Source organism: Bufo bufo, chromosome 11 (assembly GCF_905171765.1).
Source record: "Bufo bufo chromosome 11, aBufBuf1.1, whole genome shotgun sequence".
In the NCBI taxonomy this organism is placed as follows: domain Eukaryota; kingdom Metazoa; phylum Chordata; class Amphibia; order Anura; family Bufonidae; genus Bufo; species Bufo bufo.
The window spans coordinates 79,190,061-79,215,748 of NC_053399.1; the positions used below are offsets into that span (position 1 = coordinate 79,190,061).

Here is a 25,688-nt window from a genome sequence, read left to right on the forward strand (position 1 = left end):
GGGACTGTCACCTACTAGCACCTTTCTGGAGGGATGTGTGTGACACTATTTCTAAGCTACAGGGCGAAACTCTTCCACGTTTGCCACAATATTGCCTTATTGGTCTAAAACCGACGACCTGTCGTCCCCCATATGCTAACCGGTTACACCAACATCTCCTAGCGGTAGCGAGACTCCTTATAGCCTCAAATTGGAAGTCAACATTAGTGCCTAATATCACGCACTGGCTGGCCCGTTGTGACCAGGTGTTCCGAATGGAGCAAATAGCCCATTGGGAGATCAATAATACCTCCCTTTTTGAGAGGGTGTGGGGGCCTTGGAAAAAATTCTGTGACTTCAATTAGAAGTAATTGAAATGGTCAAGAGATGTTCTATCAAAATATTCATCCCCGCTAAGCATAGGAAAAGGATTTACAGACACCAGTTACATAACAGTATTTCGGTTGACAAAACTGTGTCTGCTGTCTGTGAGGTACAGGGTCAAAGTTTACTCAATGATGACGAATAGGGGGCGGACCGAACATCGCATATGTTCGCCCGCCGCGGCGAACGCGAACAAGCTATGTTCGCCGGGAACTATTTGCCGGCGAACTATTCGGGACATCTCTAATCATTACCTGTCCCTACAATTTCCTTTCTTTATCACTGCACGGTGCACCCTGTTCACTCTTTTTTCACAGCTGTTTCCTTGATCAGTATATCTGCTTTTCTTGGTTTAACCCTTAGGGCACATGTATTATTACTAATTGTCTACCTTTCGTAGCTCTGTATGTACATATAACATTTAAGTTCCCAAACCTGGGTGTTTCTGGATAACACTCAATTTTTGTATATAATTATATAACGTCTTTGCACATAGCACTTTATGTCAAGTGAGCTTCGCTCCGGAGCACTGGCATTTTTTGCCACTGCTCCCCTATATTTATGAATGCACTTATTTTATCTCTTATAATGGGTTTGTTTATGATCATGTCATATAATATCGCAATGTGGTGAAGTGTTTTCCTACATGCCCACACTGCGATGTTGCTGCTCGCTGTCTATTAGAATAATATATGGCTATGTTCCTTATGTTATGTATTTCTGTATTTCTGATCAGATTGTCTCTTTATCTGCCGGCTGGCTATGCCTTATCATGGTATACAAAGTGTTTCATTTTATCATGTACACTAAGTACCTGTGAATGTTTGGAGGAAGCTGCGGGCGTGTACTTCTGATTGACCTGTGGCGCCGCGATCATGTGTCATACCGCGTGACCGCTGCGTCACATTGGCTCCGCCTTCGGTGCTTGGGTCAGGCATTCCCCACTGATTGCGAGCCTATGGTGGGGGCGTCTCTCCCTGGTGCCTGTGAAGCTGCGGTCATGTGCTTGCTCACGTGCGCGCCGGGTCATTCTTCTTCCGCCCTCTGTCGATGTGGCTCTGCCTACTATGCGGCATTGCTATTGCGTGCTTTGTCATGCATTGGCCGCGCCCCCCGTGCCACTCCCTCCACATGACCTCACAGGCCATGGATTGGCCCTTTCTCTTCAGTATGGGCGTGACCCTGGATATGCTTCTGACGCTGCGGTCATGTGCTGGGTCACATGAACGCCGCGTCGGTCCGGTTCCGCCCTCATCAGGCTTACATGGCACCACTAATTGGTCCCCAATACTTGGAGCTCTAATACCATTGGTGCAGGTGCCATTGGGTCTTTTAATTGTAATTACTTTCCACACACCTGTGTGGGCACTATATAGGGGAGGTGTTTTCTCATGATTATATATCCCCAAAGAAGCCAGGTCACTGGCGAAAGGGCGTTGGGTCAGGAGACGGCCGAGAGATCGACACACCACTCAGAATATGCTTTCCTTGTTCTTTCACCAAGCCTCATTTTCATCATATTTGCCTCCAATGTATTGTGTTTGGGGCTTCTTGCCATGAGGCGCTTTGGTGGTTTTCCAGCTTTCATACTTTTTCCGTGCTTTGATGTGCTAATCTCCCGGCCTCTCCTTGGGTCCTGTTCCTAATCTGTGTGTCCCGCCTTTGTGCTGCCTTCTATTATCATGTATGTATGTACTGTATATTATGTATATTATTAATAAAGCTTTTTGATTTTCATATTCGTGAAAGTCACGTTCATTTTTTTGGCGACATTTGTGGCTCCTCATGGGTTGGTTTTTTGAGATTATTTCTGTCCGGTAACTTTTGGTTGATCACTGCTATACCTACTAGACAGGTAAAAAAAATAAAAAATTTGTCAGTTACATTTTCGGGTGAAATTCACCAATTTTCGGGTGTGATGTACCACTGCTATACTTAGTAGACAGTTAAAAAAGAAAATAAAAAAAATCTGTTAAATTTCCAGGTGAAATTCACCAATTTTTGGCTGTGATGTACCACTGCTATACCTAGTAGACAGGTGAAAAAAAATAAAAAAATGTCAGTAAAATTTTCGGGTGAAATTCACCAATTTTGGGTGTGATGTACCACTGCTATACCTAGTAGACAGGTACAAAAAAAAAATTTGTCAGTTAAATTTTCGGGTGAAATTTACCAATTTTGGGTGTGATGTACCAGTGCTATACCTAGTAGACAGGTAACAAATAAATAAAAAAAATCAGTTAAATTTCCAGGTGAAATTCACCAATTTTTGGGTGGGATATACCACTGCTACACCTAGTAGACAGGTGAAAAAAAATAAAAAATTGTCAGTTAAATTTTCGGGTGAAATTCAACAATTTTTGGGTGTGATGTTCCACTGCTATACCTAGTAGACCGGTACAAATAATAAATTTGTCAGTTAAATTTTTTGGGTGAAATTCACCAATTATTGGGTATGATGTACCAGTGCTATACCTAGTAGACAGGTAAAAAAAAAAAAAAAATTGTCTGTTAAATCTTCGGCTGAAATTCACCAATTTTGGGTGTGATGTACCACTGCTATACCTAGTAGACAGGTACTAAAAAAAAATAAAAATTGTCAGTTAAATTTTCAGTGGAAATTCACCAATTTTGGGGTGTGATGTACCACTGCTATACCTAGGAGATAGGTAAAAAAAAAAAAAAACATTTGTCAGTTAATTTTTCGGGTGAAATTCACCAATTTTTGGGTGTGATGTCCCACTGCTATACCTAGTGGACAGGTACAAATAAAAAAATTGTCAGTTAAATTTTCGAGTGAAATTCACCAATTTTTGGGTGTGATGTACCACTGCTATACCTAGTAGACAAATAAAAAAATAAAAATTGTCAGTTAAATTTCTGGGTGAAATTCACCAATTTTTGGGTGTGATGTACCACTGCTATACCTAGTAGACATAAAAAAAATATATAAATTGTCAGTAAAATTTTTGGGTGAAATTCAACAATTTTTGGGTGTGATGTTCCACTGCTATACCTAGTAGACCGGTACAAATAATAAATTTGTCAGTTAAATTTTCGGGTGAAATTCACCAATTATTGGGTATGATGTACCAGTGCTATACCTAGTAGACAGGTAAAAAAAAAAAAAAAATTGTCTGTTAAATTTTCGGGTGAAATTCACCAATTTTTGGGTGTGATGTACCTCTGCTATACCTAGTTGACAGGTAAAAAAATAAATACAAATTTGTCAGTTAAATTTTCAGGTGAGATTCACCAATTTTTGGGTGTGATGTACCACTGCTATACATAGTAGACAGGTAAAAAAACAAAAAACATTTGTCAGTTAATTTTTCGGGTGAAATTCACCAATTTTTAGGTGTGATGTCCCACTGCTATACCTAGTGGACAGGTACAAATGAAAAATTTGTCAGTTAAATTTTCGAGTGAAATTCACCAATTTTTGGGTGTGATGTACCACTGCTATACCTAGTAGACAAATAAAAAATAAAAAATTGTCAGTTAAATTTCTAGGTGAAATTCACCAATTTTTGGGTGTGATGTACCACTGCTATACCTAGTAGACATAAAAAAAATATAAATTGTCAGTTAAATTTTCGGGGGAAATTCACAAATTTTGGGTGTCATGTACCAGTGCTATACCTAGTAGACAGGTATAAAAAAAAAAAAAGAAAATTGTCTGAAATTTTCGGGTGAAATTCACCTTTTTTTGGGTGTAATATACCTCTCCTCTATCTAGTTGACAGCTTAATAAATTTCAAAAAATTTTCTTTTACCTTTTTGGGGTGACAATAAACATTTTTTTTCTGTCATAGACCCCTTCTCTACCAAGTAGACAGGTTAATAAATTGCGGTACTGTAATTTTTCTGTTACATTCTTGGGTTGACATTTTACTATTTTGGACGTAAATAAACCCCGGCTCTGCATAGGTGACAGGGAATAAAATTTCAGAAATTCTTCTTTAATTTATGCGCGCCACCTCCTTTCATTCAATACTTAAACTTTAGCAAGTTTTCTCACATTTGCACCTTAATAAATTTTCCCACATTTGCGCTTCAGTAATTTGTCCCACATTTGCGCCTCAATAACTTTTCCCACATTTGCTCTTCAGTAATTTGTCACACATTTGCGCCTCAATAACTTTTCCCATGTTTCCGCTCGATCCCAAAAACATTTAATACATTTATCTCCCTTGGATGTGGTCTCTCTTTCTCACGCTCCCTCTCCGGCGTGGAACCCTTATTCGCCGATAACCGTGATGAACATGGTAGGCTCAGAAAAGAACATCGAAAGTTGATAGAGAAGATATCCAAATGGAATGGTGGACATCACAGGGACATGCGATCGGGCAGAAGTTATCTAGAGTTAACAAAGCGGCAGCAGGGCCTTTCCTGGCTAACGTTTCCAAATCCAAAATACCACAGTGACATTCCATATAATTTTTTATTAATCATTCCAATAACAGGGCATCTTAAGAGTCCTGTATTGTTATTTATCGTCACTACCTCCCCGGGTCAGGAGTGGGTAATTGTTGCGCGCCCCCTAATTTCCTCAAAATTCTTCAGTTTTAATAGCTTCTCCCACATTTCCGCTTCATCCCATTGCAGCCATTGACCTCTCTTGGATGAGGTCTCCCTTTCTCACGCTCCCTCTCCGGGGTGGAACGCTGATTCGCCGATAACCGTAATCACCATGGTAGGCGCAGAAAAGAACATCGAAAGTTGATCGAGCAGATATCCAATTGGATCGTAATCATCACGGGGACGTGCGACATGGTGGGACAGTATGTGAGCACACGCCTACATGAACAGACTGACAGGGGTCAGCCCCTGCAACTTCTGGGTCTCCAAATTGGGCACATGGCCTGAGCTTGCCCTTTACGCCTTGGAGGTGCTGGCCTGCCCTGCAGCCAGTGTATTGTCTGAACGTGTGTTTATCACTACTGGAGGGGGTTATCACAGGTTATAGTTCCCAATGTTTTGGGGTGTACCCTAATTAAAAAAATTAATAAAAATTAAAACCAAAAAGCAGTGTAGGCTACCTCCTCCTCCTCCACCGCCTCTTCCACTGCCTCCTTAACCTCCTACTCCATATGGACCTCGTCCTCCTAGATCACGATTATTCTTTTTTATTTTTTTACGTATTTTATGTTATTTAAAGTCATTTCCCTATCCACTTTAGTTTGCAGAGCACTTGCCATGCTCTTAACCACATTTTGCTGCCATTTGCAGCCCTTTAGCCCTTTCCAGGACATTGTTACAGCCATTTTAGTGCTCAAAAGTTTGTGTCCCCATTGACTTCAATGGGGTTCGGGGTCAAGTTCAGTTCCCGAACTCAAACTTTTTTGTGAAGTTCGGCCGAACCCGTCGAACCCGAACATCCAGGTGTCTGCTCAACTCTACTTACAATGTCTGATATAAATATGATCTTAGGCAGTCAGGGACAGTCAAAAGTGACAATCAAGCTTTTATTCTACTGCCAGGGACAAGCTAGAATTACAAAGAAGAAGAATTGCGTAGAATAGGGGCAGGCAGGTAAAGCTGTCAGCTAGGGAGTAAGGTGAGGAGCTGAGGCTGAGTGTGCCTCCTAGCAGAACCTCAAAAGCAGCTACCTGCAAGGACAGTTCCTTCATTTTTCCCCATTTCAACAGAAACACATTCCTGTGGGTGGGAGGTGAAATAAAACTGTAAAACATGTGTTTTACCATCCAGATAATAGATGTAGCATTTGAAATCTCAGTAAAAGCATTTAAAATACTAGTCTGAACTTCATGTCAGGGCATCTCCACATAATTAATTTTTTTTTTGTTTAAGGCTGCGTTCACACGGGCGAGTATTCCGCGCGGGTGCAATGTGGTAGGTGAACGTATTGCACCCGCACTGAAGCCTGACCCATTCGTTTCTATGGGGCTGTTCAGATGAGCGGTGATTTTCACGCATCACTTGTGCGTTGCGTGAAAATCGCAGCATGCTCTATATTCTGCGTTTTTCACGCAACGCAGGCCCCATAGAAGTGAATGGGGTTGTGTGAAAATCGCAAGCATCCGCAAGCAAGTGCGGATGCGGTGCGATTTTCACGCATGGTTGCTAGGTGACCGTCTATTCACTATATTATTTTCCCTTATAACATGGTTATAAGGGAAAATAATAGCATTCTGAAAACAGAATGCTTAGTAGGTGATCAATTGAGGGTTAAAAAAAATAAAAAAAATTAACTCACCTTCTCCTCTTGTTCGCGGTGATGGACCATGTGATTGGAGCATGTGATCTGACGTCACCAAAGGTCATTTAGCCCATAGTTCATCTTTTAAAGAACTAAAGACCGGGAGAACTACGCGAACAAGAGGAGAAGGGGAGTTAATTTTTATTTATTTTTTTAACCCTCAATTGATCACCTACTAAGCATTCTGTTTTCAGAATGCTATTATTTTCCCTTATAACCATGTTATAAGGGAAAATAATAACATCTACACAACACCGAACCCAAACCTGAACTTCTGTGAAGAAGTTCGGGTCTGGGTACCACAGTCGGTTTTTTATCACGCGCGTGCAAACACATTGCACCCGCGCGATAAAAACTGAACATCGGAACGCAATCGCAGTCAAAACTGACTGCAATTGCATTCCTACTCGCGCGGGTTTGCCGCAACACACCGGGACGCATCCGAAACTAATCCGGACACGCTCGTGTGAACCCAGCCTAAGTGTTGAAAACCAGCAAATACTTATGTTACAATATGCAGGGTAGTGGAGGATAACATTTGTGAGTGATAACATGACATAGCAGGCAAAAATCCATGTTATCTCATCTCCGCAGAGTTCAAATGTAATTTTTGGGGAGTTAAAGTTTTCAAAGTCAGCATATAAAGGTGAAACTCGAAAAATTAGAATATTGTGCAAAGTTCTTATATTTCAGTAATGCAACTTAAAAGGTGAAACTAACATATGAGATAGACTCATTACATGCAAAGCGAGATATTTCAAGCCTTTATTTGTTATAATTGGGATGATTATGGCTTATAGCTTATGAGACCCTAAAGTCACAATTTTGAGGTACCCTTTGCTCAAGGGGTATGGATTAATTAGTTGACTAGAGTGTGACACTTTGAACCTAGAATATTGAACCTTTTCACAAAATTCTAATTTTAAGCTGCATTAATGCAATTCCTTTTAAGTTTCATTACTAAAATAAATGGACTTTTGCACGATATTCAAATTTTCGAGTTTCACCTGTAAGTGTCTAACAATACGTAGGATAGCAGAAGATAACATTTGTGAGTGATGATCTGACATACTAGGCACAAATCTGTGTTATTTCATCTCTACACAGTTCAAATAAAAAAAAAATTTTGGTTGAAGATTTGAAAACAAGCATATATGTGTCTTACAATATGTAGGGTAGTAGAGGATAACATCTGTGTGTGATAATGTGACATACTAGGCCGAAATCCATGTTGTTTCATCTTCAGGCACGTTATGTGTTGGTGTGGTGGTTGGAAATAATTGCATAGTAGTTTCTCCACTTGTGTTTTACACTGGAGACATTTGTTTTCTGAATCTGCATATTTTATCGAGCAAAAGACATTGGGCCCAAATCTGTTAGTCGCAACAATGTAGAGAAAATGGATAAAGAGCGTGCGGCACTCACCAAAGTTGCAATTCAGTTTCTTCTTTATTATTCCTTCATGGGAAAAAGTTACATGCGGGATCCTGGGGCGGGCACTCTATTGCAGGTAGTAGCGGCTACGGCCGTTTCGCGCGTGCAATCGAGCTTCTTCTGGCCGCTGTAAACGTTATTGCGCCTCCTTGCCCTTTATAGAGGCGACGCTCTGCAGCTGGGACCATCGGCAACAGCTGCGTGCCGCAGGTAAATGACAATAAAAACCAACAAAATGCGGAAAGGGACAAACAGCATACTAATCAGTACAAAAAGTTTGTGCAAGAATCGCTATCACAATACATTATGCTACATGATGACAATAATCTATCATCCAACATATATGGAAAATCGCTCTGCACCAGAGACGCAAAACCTCTACTAAATAAAAAAAAACATTGATTGCTTAATAACGGCACACATATACAGGACACACCTTCTCATTCAAAGATTTTTCTTTATTTTCATGACTATGAAAATTGTAGATTCACACTGAAGGCATCAAAACTATGAATTAACACATATGGAATTATTTACATAACAAACAAGTGTGAAACAACTGAAAATATGTCATATTCAAGGTTCTTCAAAGTAGCCACCTTTTGCTTTGATTACTGCTTTGCACACTCTTGGCATTCTCTTGATGAGCTTCAAGAGGTAGTCCCCTGAAATGGTTTTCACTTGACAGGTGTGTCCTGTCAGGTTTAATAAGTGGGATTTCTTGCCTTATAAATGGGGTTGGGACCATCAGTTGCGTTGAGGAGAAGTCAGGTGGATACACAGCTGATTGTCCTACTAAATAGACTGTTAGAATTGGTATTATGGCAAGAAAAAAGCAGCTAAGTAAAGAAAAACGAGTGGCCATCATTACTTTAAGAAATGAAGGTCAGTCAGTCAGCCGAAAAATTGGGAAAACTTTGAAAGTAAGGGCTATTTGACAATGAAGGAGAGTGATGGGGTGCTGCGCCAGATGACCTGGCCTCCAGAGTCACCAGACCTGAACCCAATCGAGATGGTTTGGGGTGAGCTGGACCGCAGAGTGAAGGCAAAAGGGCCAACAAGTGCTAAGCATCTCTGGGAACTCCTTCAAGACTGTTGGAAGACCATTTCAGGGGACTACCTCTTGAAGCTCATCAAGAGAATGCCAAGAGTGTGCAAAGCAGTAATCAAAGCAAAAGGTGGCTACTTTGAAGAACCTAGAATATGACATATTTTCAGTTGTTTCACACTTGTTTGTTATGTATATAATTCCACATGTGTTAATTCATAGTTTTGATGCCTTCATAGTCATGAAAATAAAGAAAACTCTTTGAATGAGAAGGTGCGTCCAAACTTTTGGTCTGTACTGTATATCACATTGTCCCCCTTAAAGGAAAACCGACATGTCATTTCTGTCATTCAGCCCCGCTGCTCCCATGGCACCGGTAAGTAAGATCCACCTTGCATCCCTCTGCAGGAGCAAGTGGTGCCGATCCCCTCCCCTTGGGATGGGTCAGACATGTTCCACTCCTGCAAAGGAAAGACAGCATGGACGGGTATCATGGGCAGTGCGGATGTGCTCAATCAAGCGGGAACATCCTTTCCCTGAACACACAGAATTGACATGTTCGCGGATTCGCTCAAAGAGGGGACGGATTGTTTTTCCAATATAAAATCTTTTGCAAGGGCAGAAGACAACATAAACGACGTAAGGTGTGCGACAATTAATGAAATCGCGTACTACATGTTTCGCTCCTCCTATCTGCAACCATTTACTGCATACATTTAGTGCACAGAAAGAACAATGCCCACACTTATCAGGCTCTCTTGTGGTTAAGAAAACAGGATAATATTGTGATTAAGCCGGCTGACAAGGGAGGGAATGTGGTCCTGATGACCAGGGAATATTACATGGAAGAAGCAGGTAGACAATTAGAGGATGGCACAGTTTATCAGAAGTTGAGAGGGGACCCCGTTCCCGGGATCTCTTCTAGACTTTGTGCATTAGTAGAGAAGTATATAGTAGCCGGTTTTCTACCCAGGGGTATGGCTAGTCGGCTCATTCCTGCTTACCCCAAAATTCCCATTTGGTACTTTGTACCAAAAATCCACAAATCACTGACCCGACCCCCAGGCCGCCCAATTGTAGCCGGGATCGGGTCAGTGACGGAACCACTTTCTGGCTATGTGGACTGGCTCCTCAGACCACTCCTTGCAGGCACTCCGACGTATCTCAAGGACATGGGAGACTTCCTCCGGGCACTCAAATTTGTTGAGTGGCGGAGTGAGTTCAGCCTGGTGTCCTTGGACGTCGAAAGTTTGTACACTAGGATCCCTCATGACTTGGGACTCCGGGCAATCAACCTTGTCCTCAGTCGGAGTGACAAAGACGCAGTGTTTAATAATTTCATTCTCGAAGCACTCGATCTTGTCCTCACCAGCAATGTATTTCAGTTTGACGGTCAGTGGTACCGCCAGGTACTAGGTACCGCAATGGGCACACCGGTGTCGTGCACGTTTGCTAACCTGTACCTGGCGGTATGTGAGGAGACTTACATATTCTCGGTGGGTAACCCCTTCCTGCGGTTTATACACTTGTTTTTGCGCTATGTCGACGATATTTTCCTGGTCTGGTCGGGCAGCGAGGAGTCTTGCCACGCATTCGTGGATTACCTTAATACTCGCAACCAGATGAACATGCGATTCACCGTCAATTTTGGGGGTGGGTCGCTTGACTTTCTGGATGTGCGCGTCTTGGTAAAAGACGGTGCATTACACACCACGGGCTTTCGTAAGCCCACTGCGACTAACTCGCTCCTCCACCAGGCCAGTTTCCACCCGCCGTCGGTAAAAGGGTCCGTCCCATACGGACAATTTGTCCGTCTGCGGAGGATCAATGACACCGACGCAGGGTTCTTTAGAAAAGCGAGTGAACTCAGAGACCGGCTTCTGGACCGGGGTTACCCACCGAGGACCGTCTCAGCAGCCCTTCATAGGGCAGCCAAACTTTACCGTGATTCTTTGCTGATGGAAAGAGAAAGAGACAAGATACCACCTCGCTTCGCCTTCACTTTTAAATACAGTCCCACTGCAGAAGTAATCAAGCGGTTTATTAATGAGAACTGGGACTTATTGAGAGGGGACCCTTCGTTGAACAATTTTTCTGGTCAGCGACCTTTGGTCACATTCAGAAAATGCCCAACCCTCAAGGATAAGTTGGTTAATAGTGTATTCAGCAAACCCCAGGTGGAGACCTGGCTTAAAAAATCCAGAGGGAATTATAAGTGTGGGCATTGTTCTTACGGTGCACTAAATGTATGCAGTAAATGGTTGCAGATAGGAGGAGCGAAACATGTATTACGCGATTTCATTAATTGTCGCACACCTTACGTCGTTTATGTTGTCTTCTGCCCTTGCAAAAGATTTTCTATTGGAAAAACAATCCGTCCCCTCTTTGAGCGAATCCGCGAACATGTCAATTCTGTGCATTCAGGGAAAGGATGTCCCCGCTTGATTGAGCACATCCACACTGCCCATGATGCCCGTCCACGCTGTCTTTCCTTTGCAGGAGTGGAACATGTCCGACCCATCCCAAGGGGAGGGGATCGACACTGCCTGCTCCTGCAAAGGGAAGCAAGGTGGATCTTACTTACCGGTGCCATGGGAGCAGTGAGGCTGAACGACAGAAATTACATGTCGGTTTTCCTTTAAGGGGGACAATGTGATATATATGTGTGCCGTTATTAAGCAATCAATGTTTTTTTGATTTAGTAGAGGTTTTGCTCCTCTGGTGCCGAGCGATTTTTCCATATATGTTGGATGATAGATTATTGTCATCATGTAGCATAATGTATTATGATAGCGATTCTTGTACGAACTTTTTGTACTGATTTGTATGCTGTTTGTCCCTTTCCGCATTTTGTTGGTTTTTATTGTCATTTACCTGCGGCGAGCAGCTGTTGCCGATGGTCCCGGCTGCAGAGCGCCGCCTCTATAAAGCGCAAGGAGGCGCGATGACGTTTACAGCGGCCAGAAGAAGCGCGATTGCACGCGCGAAACGGCTGTAGCCGCTACCACCTGCAATAGAGTGCCCGCCCCAGGATCCCACATGTAACTTTTTCCCATGAAGGAATAATAATGAAGAAACTGAATTGCAACTTTGGTGAGTGCCGCACGCTCTTTATCCATTTTCTCTACATTGTTGCGACTTGAATCAGCTCCTCCTCTTAGTGCTGAGCACCACATATGAAGTTTGATATACCGCAGTGCTGGAGATTGGCAGCAAGCAGTGGCGGAGTTGAAATTTTAATGTGAGCAGTGCCGCTATATTCATTTCTCACTCCACATTGTTCTACAAATCTGTTAGTGGCGCAGATACCAGACCTACCAAATGTGTCTTTTGGGTACACCTGTGATTTATTTAGTAGATAATGAGCCCTTTTCATATTGGTTGACTTAAATGACAAGAGGAGACGTTAAATTGCTGTAATCACAACAGAATTTTATTTATATGCTTTGGCTATAGAATAATTTAGTAAGGATGAAGGGACAGTAATTATCATGAGGTATATATAGATATTGGAGGGCAAACCACAGGTCTATTACTTATCTTTTCCCTGTCTAAAGTTGTAAGAAGAATCCTGTCCCTGTCCTTGACTCTGTCCTCCTTGCTGGGTTCCAGAACTTTGTTGCCCACTGCCCTGACTTCCCCCAGTCTGCTGGCCACTGCTCTGACCCTGTCCTTGTTGGTATCCACTACCCTGCTGACCACCACTCTGATCCTGTCCTTGTTGGTTTCCGGTACCCTGCTGACCACCACTCTGATCCTGTCCTTGTTGATATCCACTACCCTGCTGGCCACTGCTTTGATCTTGTTGTTGTCCGCTGCCATACTGGGAGCTGCTGCCAGTTTGCCCTTGGTATCCACTGTCTTGTCCACTTCCCTGGCTCTGTTGACCACTGGTTGGGGTTTGGCTGCTTCCTTGGCTTACTGCAGTTGAGGGCTATAAAAAAAACAGACATACATTTTACACTCAAAGGCAACTGTTCATGAAGATTTTTCCTCTCTTGTGTGTTGAAGAATATAATAAAGTACAGATCTACAAGTCAAACAGAACATGACTACAGTTCATACTAATAGTTTATAACATGCAATACCAGTTTAACAAGTTCCACTTACCGAGCTCTGTTGGCTGCCAGAAGGCTGGGAAGATAATATCAAAATCAAATTAGAGGTTAAACATGCATACATTACTCTGAATATTATGTGATCTCTGCCAAATCCAGACTCACACAATAACCATACATAAAAACTGTGTATTTTAAGTATCTGTATATTTGTATATTTTGCACATATTCAAAAGTGATTGATTATAAAAAGGGTCTGCTTTTATCACGAGATGCTAGCTTGGTCTATGGGCTGCCTCTGGTATTGAAACTTGGACCTTTGTTTCCAATCTCAGACATATTGATTTCATAATGTCATGAGGATATTTGTCTTCTTATTAGATGCACTTCTATGATGGATGGAATAGTTCTATATAAAAGCAGATAATGGTAGTCGGATTGTAACTTTATTTATATTAATTTATTCTAAAGTCAGACATTATACATGAGTTATATTTTTATTTTAAATTGAGATTTTTACAATTTGACATGTGTAGAGATTGTGGCAAATATTGTTACATATTATATACAGATTGTATGGCTACATGTAATAATTTAAGAGTATTAAACAGGAATCATGAGTGTACAGATTCTGACAATACAGATATGTCCAAGGGCAGAATTAATTGATAGTGATGTCTGTAGGGACAGTTGGCTAGCTCTGCTAAAATCAGCGGTTTAGCCAGCATTCATGTTGTGTATAAGAATTACCCCAGAAAAGAGTATTTGCAAAACTATATATTGTTATTGTGATAATTGGTCTAATGTAATGTTCTGATTTACTGTATTGTGCACTTGATTGTTTTGTACGGATAGGTCAAGATTAACAATTTAGGACTTAGGCCTCCTGCACATGACGTATGGCTTTTTCAGTGTTTTGCGGTCCGTTTTTCACGGATCCGTTGTTCCATTTTTAGTTTCCGTTGTGTTTTCATTCCGTTTTTCCGTATGGAATATACAGTATACAGTAATTACATCGAAAAAATTGGGCTGGGCATAAAATTTTCAATAGATGGTTCCCCAAAAAACGGAACGGATACGGTAGACATACGGATGCATTTCCGTATGTGTTCCGTTTTTTTGCGGACCCATTGACTTGAATGGAGCCACGGAACGTGATTTGTGGGCAATAATAGGACATGTTTTGTCTTTCAACGGAACGGAAAAACGGAAATAAAATGCATACAGAGTACATTCTGTTTTTTTTTTTGCGGAACCATTGAAATGAATGGTTCCATATACGGACCGTATACGGAACGCAAAAAAAAAAAAGGCCAGTAAACGTAATGCTTGACATGAAGGGCACCTCAACTACCATCAGGGGGGAGCCCAAACATTAGTTTGGGCGCTAAGGGAAAAACGGGTACGTCCTCCTGTCGCTACCTGGCCCTAGGAAGCACTGTGCCACTGTGATTTGAATGAACCACTGTTGCTACCAGAGCCTCTACCACACCCATCCTCCGTTTTGTGGGGCATGTACCTCAGGTGTTGGATACTGAGATGGGGCACCAACAAGACTGTCTGCCATGGCCAGGATTTTTACACAAAGAGTCATGGCAATAAACTGGAAGAGTAACTGCACTTTACATAAACTTTGGATATGTCAGAGTGACATATTGCTTGGACCCTCACCAATTAAAACCGTTGATGAGACCCCCTCACAGATCACTGAGATGAGGAGGGATGTGAACATGGGCTTAATAGAAAGTCTATGAGACCATCTTAATTTCCATCTTCAGCTGAGACAACATTCAATAAATGCTTCTAACGCCTTATTTGATCAAATGACAGGGGACTGAATGCTCGAACCCCAGGATCAAAACCTTTGATATATTACCCTGACACTATTCCAATATTTCCTGCACATAAAACACCTATGTTATCTCATCTCAATCATTCCAAACATTTCAGTTCATGAATATGTAATAAATCAGGCTTGTTTCTTATAAGACAAATTCTTCTCTTACCTTCTTGGAGGGGTTTGGTGCTGAAAAGTGAAAATAAGAAGGTAAATATACTGATTTAGGTCACTATTTGTGACAAATGATTAATTTTGCTTTGATTAGAGGCCAGCTATAAATCTAAGGACCTTACCTCCTTCCATGGCTGTGGTTTGGGTTTTTTGGCTCCGGAAGAGGATGTGTAGGATAAAAGCTGTTGAGAAATTAATAAATAGTCATTAAAGTAGATTAATGGAACACTGTGTGCAAAACTTATATATTGCATTATGCCAAGTGTAGGAAGTGCAGGCGGTGCACGCCTCAAGGATTCTCTCATTAGTGTTCTTTCATGGCTATCCCATTGATTTCAACAGGCATGGCGCTTCATTTCTGCTGCAGGGAAAATTATTATTGGTTTGTTGGAGCACAGCGTCAGAATACAAATGAGTATGAAGATAAGAATTACATAACTGGACTCAGCGTCACTTACACTATTCACTGCTTACTCTAGTTTGGGGGGTGTTTTGGAGCTGACAGATTCTCTTCAAGCCAGTAGGAATCCTGTAATCCCCATATAACTGGACTCGACCACAATAAGGGCAACCCAAAACAGATAATTCCCTCAAGAAACTGTGATCTAGGACTCTGTGTTTGAGACTCTGTGTGGGAATGATAACATTTTCAAAAGATTACAAATTGGACCTCCCATATGACTGATAGACTATAGTCCATATATAAAAAAAATAAACTATTCTACTGTTAGGGAAGGGGTAGTCTATGGAGGATCAGACAGCTGGGCTCACTGTAATCTACTAGTAGAATTGGTTTCATATTGATTAACGTAGAGCAATATATTGGTTGTCTTAATATTATATACAAAGTATGTGGTTAGAAGTCGATATAATACTTTCTTCATTACAACTACAGATCTTATGTAGTAAGTAGTCCAGTAAACCTAGGATTATTTACCCGGACATCTGACAGTACTGAATACACTCATTATTTTGCTTGTCATCACATATAAAGTGGGTGGTTGGCATCACCTTCTGTCATTACACTTTTTAATAACTAGTTGTTAAATTTTGCTTTCATCTTCATGTCAGGAGTCATGGTTGAAAAGTCATTGGGATAATTAACATTTACAAGTCGGCCTTCTGTTTCTATAGGATACAGAGTAATAAAGTAATAATCCCCTAGAGGTGAATGGTGCCCGTACCCGATAAGGCCAGGTTGCAGTAACTGCCATTTGTCGGCTGTGGCTATACTTGACATGCCTTAGGTTACAAGTACAGGTGTAGCCCACTGGTAAGTGGTAATCCAGGTGGTTGAGGCAGCCTGGCTACACAATTTATGGGCACCCTAAGCAGAGGAATACTTGTAGCATGATGTCTCATTGATTATGGTTATTTAGGTTTGGAGAACATACTTAAAACAGAAATGCTTTATAGTAAAACCAGTATCCAAGCTGTAAAGGCAAAATGGTCTACGAATGCAAGCCGTAGAAGGTCCAGGTTCTTTGTGGCTTCCATCAGCCAATTGGCTCCATAAACAGACTGTGTATTACTGAAGCAAGCAATTATTTAAATCTGTGAATGAACTCCAGTAATAGGAAACTTCCACTTCTAGACTTGGCTGTTTCTGTAACTTCCTCCATACAGTCTGTCTGGAATGACAGCATGGATCAGGAACCTCTAAACTTCTCTCCGAGGAGGAACAGGGGCACACAGTAGGACCTCATAGTGGGTCTCCCAGCCATTTAAAATATATCACCTACACTAAAACTTGTCCCATAAATGGCTAAATATCTGCACTGATAAAGGCTTTCCTGTTTAGCAACCTGTCCTAGAAACTCAAGAGTTCCTCTAAAAGTATAGTCCCTGTACATTTTCTGGATAGATTATCAGAAATCATTATACAATAAAGTATAACAGTATAAATCAAAAAGTTTGTCCAGATAATAAAAATTGTTTTATCTATAGATTAACGGACATCTCATACGTCAATGTTTCAAAATGTTACATAACTGATATACTGCATGCTTGAATCCATAAGAACGTTAAAAAGACTTAAGTCAGTCACATATAATCTGTTATTTCCTATGTCGCTATATTGGTCGAGAGGAACACGAAGAAAGAGAAAACCCATAAGCAATGTCTTGCAGAAAAACAGCACCAGGCTGAATTTTCTAGTAGTAGTCAGAAGTCACCTACCTTGAGCAAGCAGCAGTAGACTCTGAGATGCAACTGTCCATCTCACTCTATTTATACTGATAGATAAGGTGGATCTAAACACTATGGAATCCAGCCCAACCAAGGTGTGGTCATCAAGAATTCAATGACATAAATATAATATAGTAATACTTATAAGTCTCATAAAGATAATAGCTTAGTGAAGACATACATGGTACATTTAATATAGCCATTAAGTTAATAATAGTAATTTCAAATAATTATTATGCTTATTTCAGATTCTTAGGAGGCCATGTCTTATACATTGACATAACTTCTTATACTTTCCTCAGGTAAATTGTGGAAATGGCATTTTACTGAGGTTAGGTAAGGGCAAATAAAAGGGCAGACTGAAGAAATAACTGTAACAAGCCACAAAACAGCAAAATGCGACTTTCATCCAAAAACAAGTCAATAAATGAGTTCAGGTAATGTTAGACTAGTTTAAGCTTTTCCTGTACAACCACCTGCAAATAAGAGAAATAGCTGATCTCAGATATTTAGCTCCCTCTGACCCCTACCTAAGGGCGTAGCTATAGGAGAAGCAGGGGAAGCTTTGGGGCCTGAACTCAGAAGGGGCCCACCCAGGAGGAGGACTAAAAGATTTTGTTGTCAGGGCTCCCTCAACAGTATTATAAAATGAAATTGTATTAAGAGACACTGTAGGAAATAGATGGAGAAGCTGCCAGGCCACGTCTGAGAGAACATGGGGCCCAGTCATTTCTAGTTACGCCACTGCCCCTACCCATCAGCCCCAGCAATAGTAATTGCCAGGGCTAACTGTTCTGAGGGATCCCGGGGCTTACCTGAGATAATCCCTGATAGGGTATAATCGAGGTACATCGTTATGTAATTATACATAGTTATTCCAAAGCATAATAATAAAAAATGTAAAGTTTAGAACTTAAAAGTAAAGTAAAAGTTCCCTTGTTGGAGAAAACAAAATTAAGGTTAAACTTAATGTTACTTAGCTACATAGTTAATATGGTTGAAAAAAGACACAAGTCCATCAAGTTCAACCAAGAGATGGGGGGGGGGTGAATTTTAGAAAAGGGATGTGAAAACCCGACTTTTACACGTTTTCATAAGCATTAATGTAATTTACTTTTAAGAATTCATCTAAGCTCTTTTTTTTTTTTTAAACTGTCCACTGTTCCTGCTGTGACCACGTCCTGAAGAAGTCTATTTCACAGATTCACAGTTCTTACAGTAAAGAAGCTTTGACGCTTGAAATTTTTCTTCTCCAGTCGGAGGCAGTGACCCCTTGTCTTTTGAGGGGATTTTACATGGAACAGTTTTTCACCATATTTTTTGTATAGTACATTTTTATATTCATATAGGTTAATCATGTCCCCCTTTAGATGTCTTTTTTCAAGACTAAATAAATTTAATTAATTTAGTCCCTTTCCTTTGTACTTTTTCCAGCTCTAGGATATCCTAGAAGGAAGGAAACACAGCGGGTGTGAAAGATCGCATTAATCCACGTACTTTGGTTCTTACCTACAGTAATCTATTTCAGCAGGTCAAACGGGTAGTATCGGAATGTATATCGATTCTATATGATGACGATATTTTACATGGTTTACTGCAGGATGGCTACAGAGTGGCAGCCAGACGGTCTCCCACGCTGGCTTCATCCCTGTCTCCCTCATTATTTAAATCAGCTTCGAAAAGAACTCAGACCAACACCTGGCTTAAATACACCGGGTTCACACGGTGCGGCAGCCATCCCTGCAAAACTTGCGGTTATGTTGTCTCCACCAAAATCTTCGAGGATTTAGAACATTTTCCATTAAATCTTACATAAATTGCAATACCACTGGGGTAATTTATGTTATCAGATGTACCCAGTGTGACCTCATTTATGTGGGAAGCACCACAAGACGGTTAAAGAACAGGATCCTGGAACATTTGAATTATGTCACTAATTCTTCCTATGTCAATATTTTGAATGCTGCCAGACACTTTGTTTCGATGCATGGTAGGAACTTACGAACTTTTTCTGCCTTTGGAATCGAGCGAGTTTTTCCCTCTATTCGAGGGGGGGATTTCCAAAGGCGATTAATACAAAGGGAGGCCTTTTGGATTCTACAATTAAAAACAAGACATCCGAATGGTTTTATACTTAAAAAAGGAACTCATGTATCTTTATTAGGATTTATTAGGATTTGGTCCATTCCTGGTGAGCATATATATATATAAAAAAGGAAACAAATGGCGGCACCGGAAAAAACAATGTAGGTGCCAGGTCCAGGGATGTAGCTGCTTACCCCATATAATAAAGATGAAAGACGGACAGCACTCCAAGTAAAAGTAGTGGTGTTTATTCACCCATGTGGATGGCAACGTTTCAGCTCATACAAGAGCCTTTTTCAAGCAATGAACACAGTGCATAGTGGGGTATATATAGTCCAACCCCTATTACATCACAGTATAATCAATTAACAACAAAGTATAAAATTAAAGTGCAAATAGTGCATATAAAAAGACAAAATACATGTACAAATGTGTCTTACTCATCAGCGGTGAAGCGCATCAATATTGTATCAAAAACACAGTACGAGGTAAATATATTATACCATAAAAGTACAATGATTAGTAAATGATTACAGGTGCACAAAATGTGGGAGGTGGGAGAAGAAATTATGCTGCAGAAGGGAGGGGGGAGCGGTGACACACCCAGCGCCGCTCCCCACGCCACACGCCGCCGAGTCCGGCGCCCCGACAGAAACACTGCGCAAGCGCCAAGCCGCGCCAAGACCACGGCACGACGTCATCACATGAAGTCGCGGGAGCATGCGCACAAGCACAGAGACACTCGATCGGCCATCTTGAAAAAGGTAAAAGCCTCCCAATGGAGAAACTGCGCAGGCGGGCGCCGGATTCGGCGGCGTGTGGCGTGTGTGGCGCGGGGAGTGGCGCTGGGTGTGTCACCGCTCCCCCCTCCCTTCTGCGGCATAATTTCTTCTCCCTCCTCCCACATTTTGTGCACCTGTAATCATTTACTAATCATTGTACTTTTATGGTATAATATATTTACCTCGTACTGTATTTTTGATACAATATTGATGCACTTCACCGCTGATGAGTAAGACACATTTGTACATGTATTTTGTCAATTTTAAATGCACTATTTGCACTTTAATTTTATACTTTGTTGTTAATTGATTATACTGTGATGTAATAGGGGTTGGACTATATATACCCCACTATGCACTGTGTTCATTGCTTGAAAAAGGCTCTTGTATGAGCTGAAACGTTGCCATCCACATGGGTGAATAAACACCACTACTTTTACTTGGAGTGCTGTCCGTCTTTCATATGTGTGTATGTGTATGTATGTATATATATATATATATATATATATATATACACTGCTCAAAAAAATAAAGGGAACACAAAAATAACACATCCTAGATCTGAATTAATTAAATATTCTTCTGAAATACTTTGTTCTTTACATAGTTGAATGTGCTGACAACAAAATCACACAAAAATAAAAAAATGGAAATCTAATTTTTCAACCCATGGAGGTCTGGATTTGGAGTCACACTCAAAATTAAAGTGGAAAAACACACTACAGGCTGATCCAACTTTGATGTAATGTCCTTAAAACATGTCAAAATGAGGCTCAGTAGTGTGTGTGGCCTCCACGTGCCTGTATGACCTCCCTACAACGCCTGTGCATGCTCCTGATGAGGTGGCGGATGGTCTCCTGAGGGATCTCTTCCCAGACCTGGACTAAAGCATCTGCCAACTCCTGGACAGTCTGTGGTGCAACGTGACGTTGGTGGATAGAGCAAGACATGATGTCCCAGATGTGCTCAATTGGATTCAGGTCTGGGGAACGGGCGGGCCAGTCCATAGCATCAATGCCTTCGTCTTGCAGGAACTGCTGACACACTCCAGCCACATGAGGTCTAGCATTGTCTTGCATTAGGAGGAACCCAGGGCCAACCGCACCAGCATATGGTCTCACAAGGGGTCTGAGGATCTCATCTCGGTACCTAATGGCAGTCAAGCTACCTCTGGCGAGCACATGGAGGGCTGTGCGGCCCTCCAAAGAAATGCCACCCCACACCATTACTGACCCAATGCCAAACCGGTCATGCTGGAGGATGTTGCAGGCAGCAGAACGTTCTCCACGGCGTCTCAAGACTCTGTCACGTCTGTTACATGTGCTCAGTGTGAACCTGCTTTTATCTGTGAAGAGCACAGGGCGCCAGTGGAGAATTTGCCAATATTGGTGTTCTCTGGAAAATGCCAAACGTCCTGCACGGTGTTGGGCTGTAAGCACAACCCCCACCTGTGGACGTCGGGCCCTCATATCACCCTCATGGAGTCTGTTTCTGGACGTTTGAGCAGACACATGCACATTTGTGGCCTGCTGGAGGTAATTTTGCAGGCCTCTGGCAGTGCTCCTCCTGTTCCTCCTTGCACAAAGGCGGAGGTAGCGGTCCTGCTGCTGGGTTGCTGCCCTCCTACGGCCTCCTCCACGTCTCCTGATGTACTGGCCTGTCTCCTGGTAGCGCCTCCATGCTCTGGACACTACGCTGACAGACACAGCAAACCTTCTTGCCACAGCTCGCATTGATGTGCCATCCTGGATAAGCTGCACTACCTGAGCCACTTGTGTGGGTTGTAGACTCCGTCTCATGCTACCACTAGAGTGAAAGCACCGCCAGCATTCAAAAGTGACCAAAACATCAGCCAGGAAGCATAGGAACTGAGAAGTGATCTGTGGTCACCACTTGCAGAAGCACTCCTTTATTGGGGGTGTCTTGCTAATTGCCTATAATTTCCACCTGTTGTCTATCCCATTTGCACAACAGCATGTGAAATTGATTGTCACTCAGTGTTGCTTCCTAAGTGGACAGTTTGATTTCACAGAAGTGTGATTGACTTGGAGTTACATTGTGTTGTTTAAGTGTTCCCTTTATTTTTTTGAGCAGTGTATATATATATATATATATATATATATATATATATTCTTATTGTGTTGTTTGATCCAGATTAGCAGCCATGAGCATACTTTCGCCATGTCTAATTTGCATTTTCTGTTTTTAACATTGTAAACCACTATTCAGACCATGCGTTTTTTTCAGGAATTCATATATGTTTTTTTGCCAATGTCTCACTGCTGAATTTTTGGAGACTGGCATGTTTTGTTATTCCTGATTAGGACCAAGGAGCCTGAATAGTATATATAGTTGTATGTGCATTCACTTGGTTTTTATAGATGTTACACCTGCACCAATGTTAATTTCAGTTGTTCCTATTGGCTGTGCCTTGGGTGTGCTGCGATCAGCTCCTTCTAATTATCACCTGGAGGTGGGAGGAGAGGTTGCGACTATCCTATATAGACATGGCCAATTGGATTTCTGATCGGTCACGACTAAGAACATGTTTGTTCGAAACGCGTAGACGTTCATTTGGAACACTGAGGTGATGCTGTCACTGTATGGATCGGTACTACACTGAATAAAGGAACCTACAATATTTTCTAACTTCGATGCGGGATTCATCGCTTTATTTCTAATATCCTTTCTATGGACTGGTATCCACAATACATTTTACAGATAAGGCCATGCCAAAGCTTTGTAAAGTGGTAATATTACATTCCTGCCCTGCGAGTCCATGCCTCGTTTAATGCATGACAATATCCTGGTGGCCTTAGAAGCAGCTGATTGACATTGTATGCTGTTATTTAGTCTATGATCTACAAGTACACTCAGATCATTCTCTTCAAGTGACTCTCCCAATGTTACACCCCTTAGGACATATGATGCACATAGATTATTACAACCCAGATGCATAACTTTACATTTATCCACTTTAAACCTCATTTGCTAAATTGATGTCTAAACATTCAGCGTATCCAAATCAGCTTGTAGTTTTTGGACATCTTTACATTATATTTTTAAGTATATTTTTATGATGTAAAAGTGCGTTTCAGCGTGAAACACACACTTCCTGCCTCCAACAGGAAGTGACATCACTCCCACCTTCCGCCTAGCACATGGCATTATTAAGACAGGTATATAAAGCCCAATGGTAAGTTATACTTTTAATACTGCTTGTAGCTGTTTTTAACTTGCTTACACTGCTCCTGATGAAGGGGGTTGTATTCCCCCGAAACGCGTTGAGCCCACCTGTGATTTTCTGAAAAAATAAAAATAAAAACGCCAGAAGTGTTGGATGGTGTTTATTGCCTACAATACTACAAACCATCCTAGTGGGGGAGGTTTTGGTCATTGTGTGTCTTGAGCTTCATTCGATTGACCTCCTCAGTGAAGTAAGTCACCTTTATCTTATTTGACCAAGATTGATTTTATTTACTCTGTAAGAATACTGTGACATTTTTATTATTTTAACGATTAATCAACATTTTTATTATATCTAATAGTCACTGAATTATTCTTACCGATATACCTTCAGTCCTATCTTTGAGACCACACGAGGTTGGCGCCGTCTGGGTGGTGTACCCCTCTTTTTTTTGCTTCCACTTTTTGAAGTGTGCCAGCTATTTTATTCAGAATACGGCAAACCCAGAGAGCTGTGACCCTCAAGTTGTTACATATGGTGGAAAATGCTGGCATAAAATGCCACATGAATTTTACTGCTGCAAGATTTAAAGGGTCAGAAGCCTAATTAACCCTCTAACCCTCCATGACATAACGATATGTCATGAAAGTTAAGAGGAAGTGTCGTGCGGGCTTCTGAACTGAGCTGATGCCATATGCAGTGGGTGCAAGCTGTATAATGCAGTGACCGGAGTCAGAGATAACTCCGAGCCCAGTTACTTAACTCCTCGGATGCCGCTGTCAATAGCGACGAGGGTCTGATCTGTGGGGTTTAAACAGTGGGGACTTCCTGACTCCCTCTGCCTTCCGAGTGGAGCTCCTGCTCCAGTTAGCTGTCTGCAAAGCCATGTCCGAGGCACAGCTTCACAGGCAGCCAGTGAAAATCCCATAGACTGCATTAATATTCTATTCATAAACTATTATATTGCCCGTCTATGGTACAAGAGATCAAAAGATCTCATGACTAAAAAGTGCAATACAAAAATAAAAGTAATTTTTTTTTTTAATAATTGTTATTGCTACATATGTTTATTGTATGCAGTGAATGCTGTAACAGAGAACAACAAATAAAAATAGGGGATGTTCCCCCACAAAAAAAGTCAATAAAACTACAGCTTGCCCCACAAAAGATGAGCCATCATACAGCTCTGTAGATAGAAGATTATGTCAGAATGTGTTAATGCAAAGAAAAACATTTTAATATATTTTTTTTAAATAGGAAAATAAAACAGAAACTACATACATTTGGCATCACTGTAATCATCCTATCATACTGATCAAATTTTTATCGCATAGGGAACATTGTAAACACGAAACAAAAACAAAAAAATGCAGAATTGCTTTTCCTATAGTCCCTCAAAAAAAAAACTCATATGGATATGTGAATAGAAAATTTAAAAAAAAAATGATGGCTCTTGGAAGATGTGGAGAGGAAACAAAAATGCAAAAAAATTTTAATTGCTCCTGTCCTTAAAGGTTAAAAAGGTTGAGCAAATTCCAGCAGGAGGGGATGCTTAAAAACATAAAATAAAAAAAGTTTTATTGATTACTCATAAGAAAATAAAGGAAGGAGGGGAAAATACTTAAATGCACAGGACGGGGGAAAGAGACATGTCTAAAATTCACCGAGTATTGACACGGCAGTGAAGACACTCCTAGAGCTCTACCCCTGAAACCAAGTGCTCACAACACTGTAGCAGTATGTATTCCCTCTACACACTGTCGCATGGACTCTATGCCAATGTGCACTCTAACAAGGGACATACGCCGCTCAAGCACTTATACTGGTATCCCCAGCTGATTAGCATCAATCACAAACCACACACTAATGAGCAAATGTGTGGTCCGCAACACTGTAGCAGTATGTATTCCCTCTGCACACTGTCACATGGACTCTATGGCAGTGTGCACTCAACAAGGGACCTACACTGCTTAAAGGGAGTCTGTCACCACTATATGACTATATACAGCACTTACATGGTGCTGTAGCACACCTATACATGATTCTAATGGTACCTTTGTTATATTCTTTAGACATCCAGAAGCAGGAAAAACGATGTTTATTTCATATGCAAATGATGGAAAATGATGTTAATATTGATATGTGTTTATAAATTTGTTTGTTAATATTGGAATAATAATAAAGAAAGTAAAAAAAAAAAAAAAGGGCGTGTGAGATACACCCTTTATATACTGGCGTTATATTCTTCTATTAATAAAACACCCTTTTTTGGGCAAAATATACAATTTTTCAGGTCTTGCAGCATCAAGA

General features: G+C 41.2%; 1 protein-coding gene across 1 annotated transcript; it reads right to left on the reverse strand.

Moving 5' to 3' along the window:
- Positions 1–12,585: 12,585 nt before the first annotated feature.
- Positions 12,586–15,324, reverse strand: LOC120981834 (filaggrin-2-like). Its single transcript, XM_040411590.1, has 4 exons — positions 15,260–15,324; positions 15,133–15,152; positions 13,179–13,202; positions 12,586–13,002 (listed from the first exon to the last, which is right to left on the reverse strand). The coding sequence occupies exons 1-4, from the start codon at positions 15,267–15,269 to the stop codon at positions 12,601–12,603; spliced, it is 456 nt and encodes a 151-aa protein (XP_040267524.1). The 5' UTR covers positions 15,270–15,324; the 3' UTR covers positions 12,586–12,600.
- Positions 15,325–25,688: the final 10,364 nt, after the last annotated feature.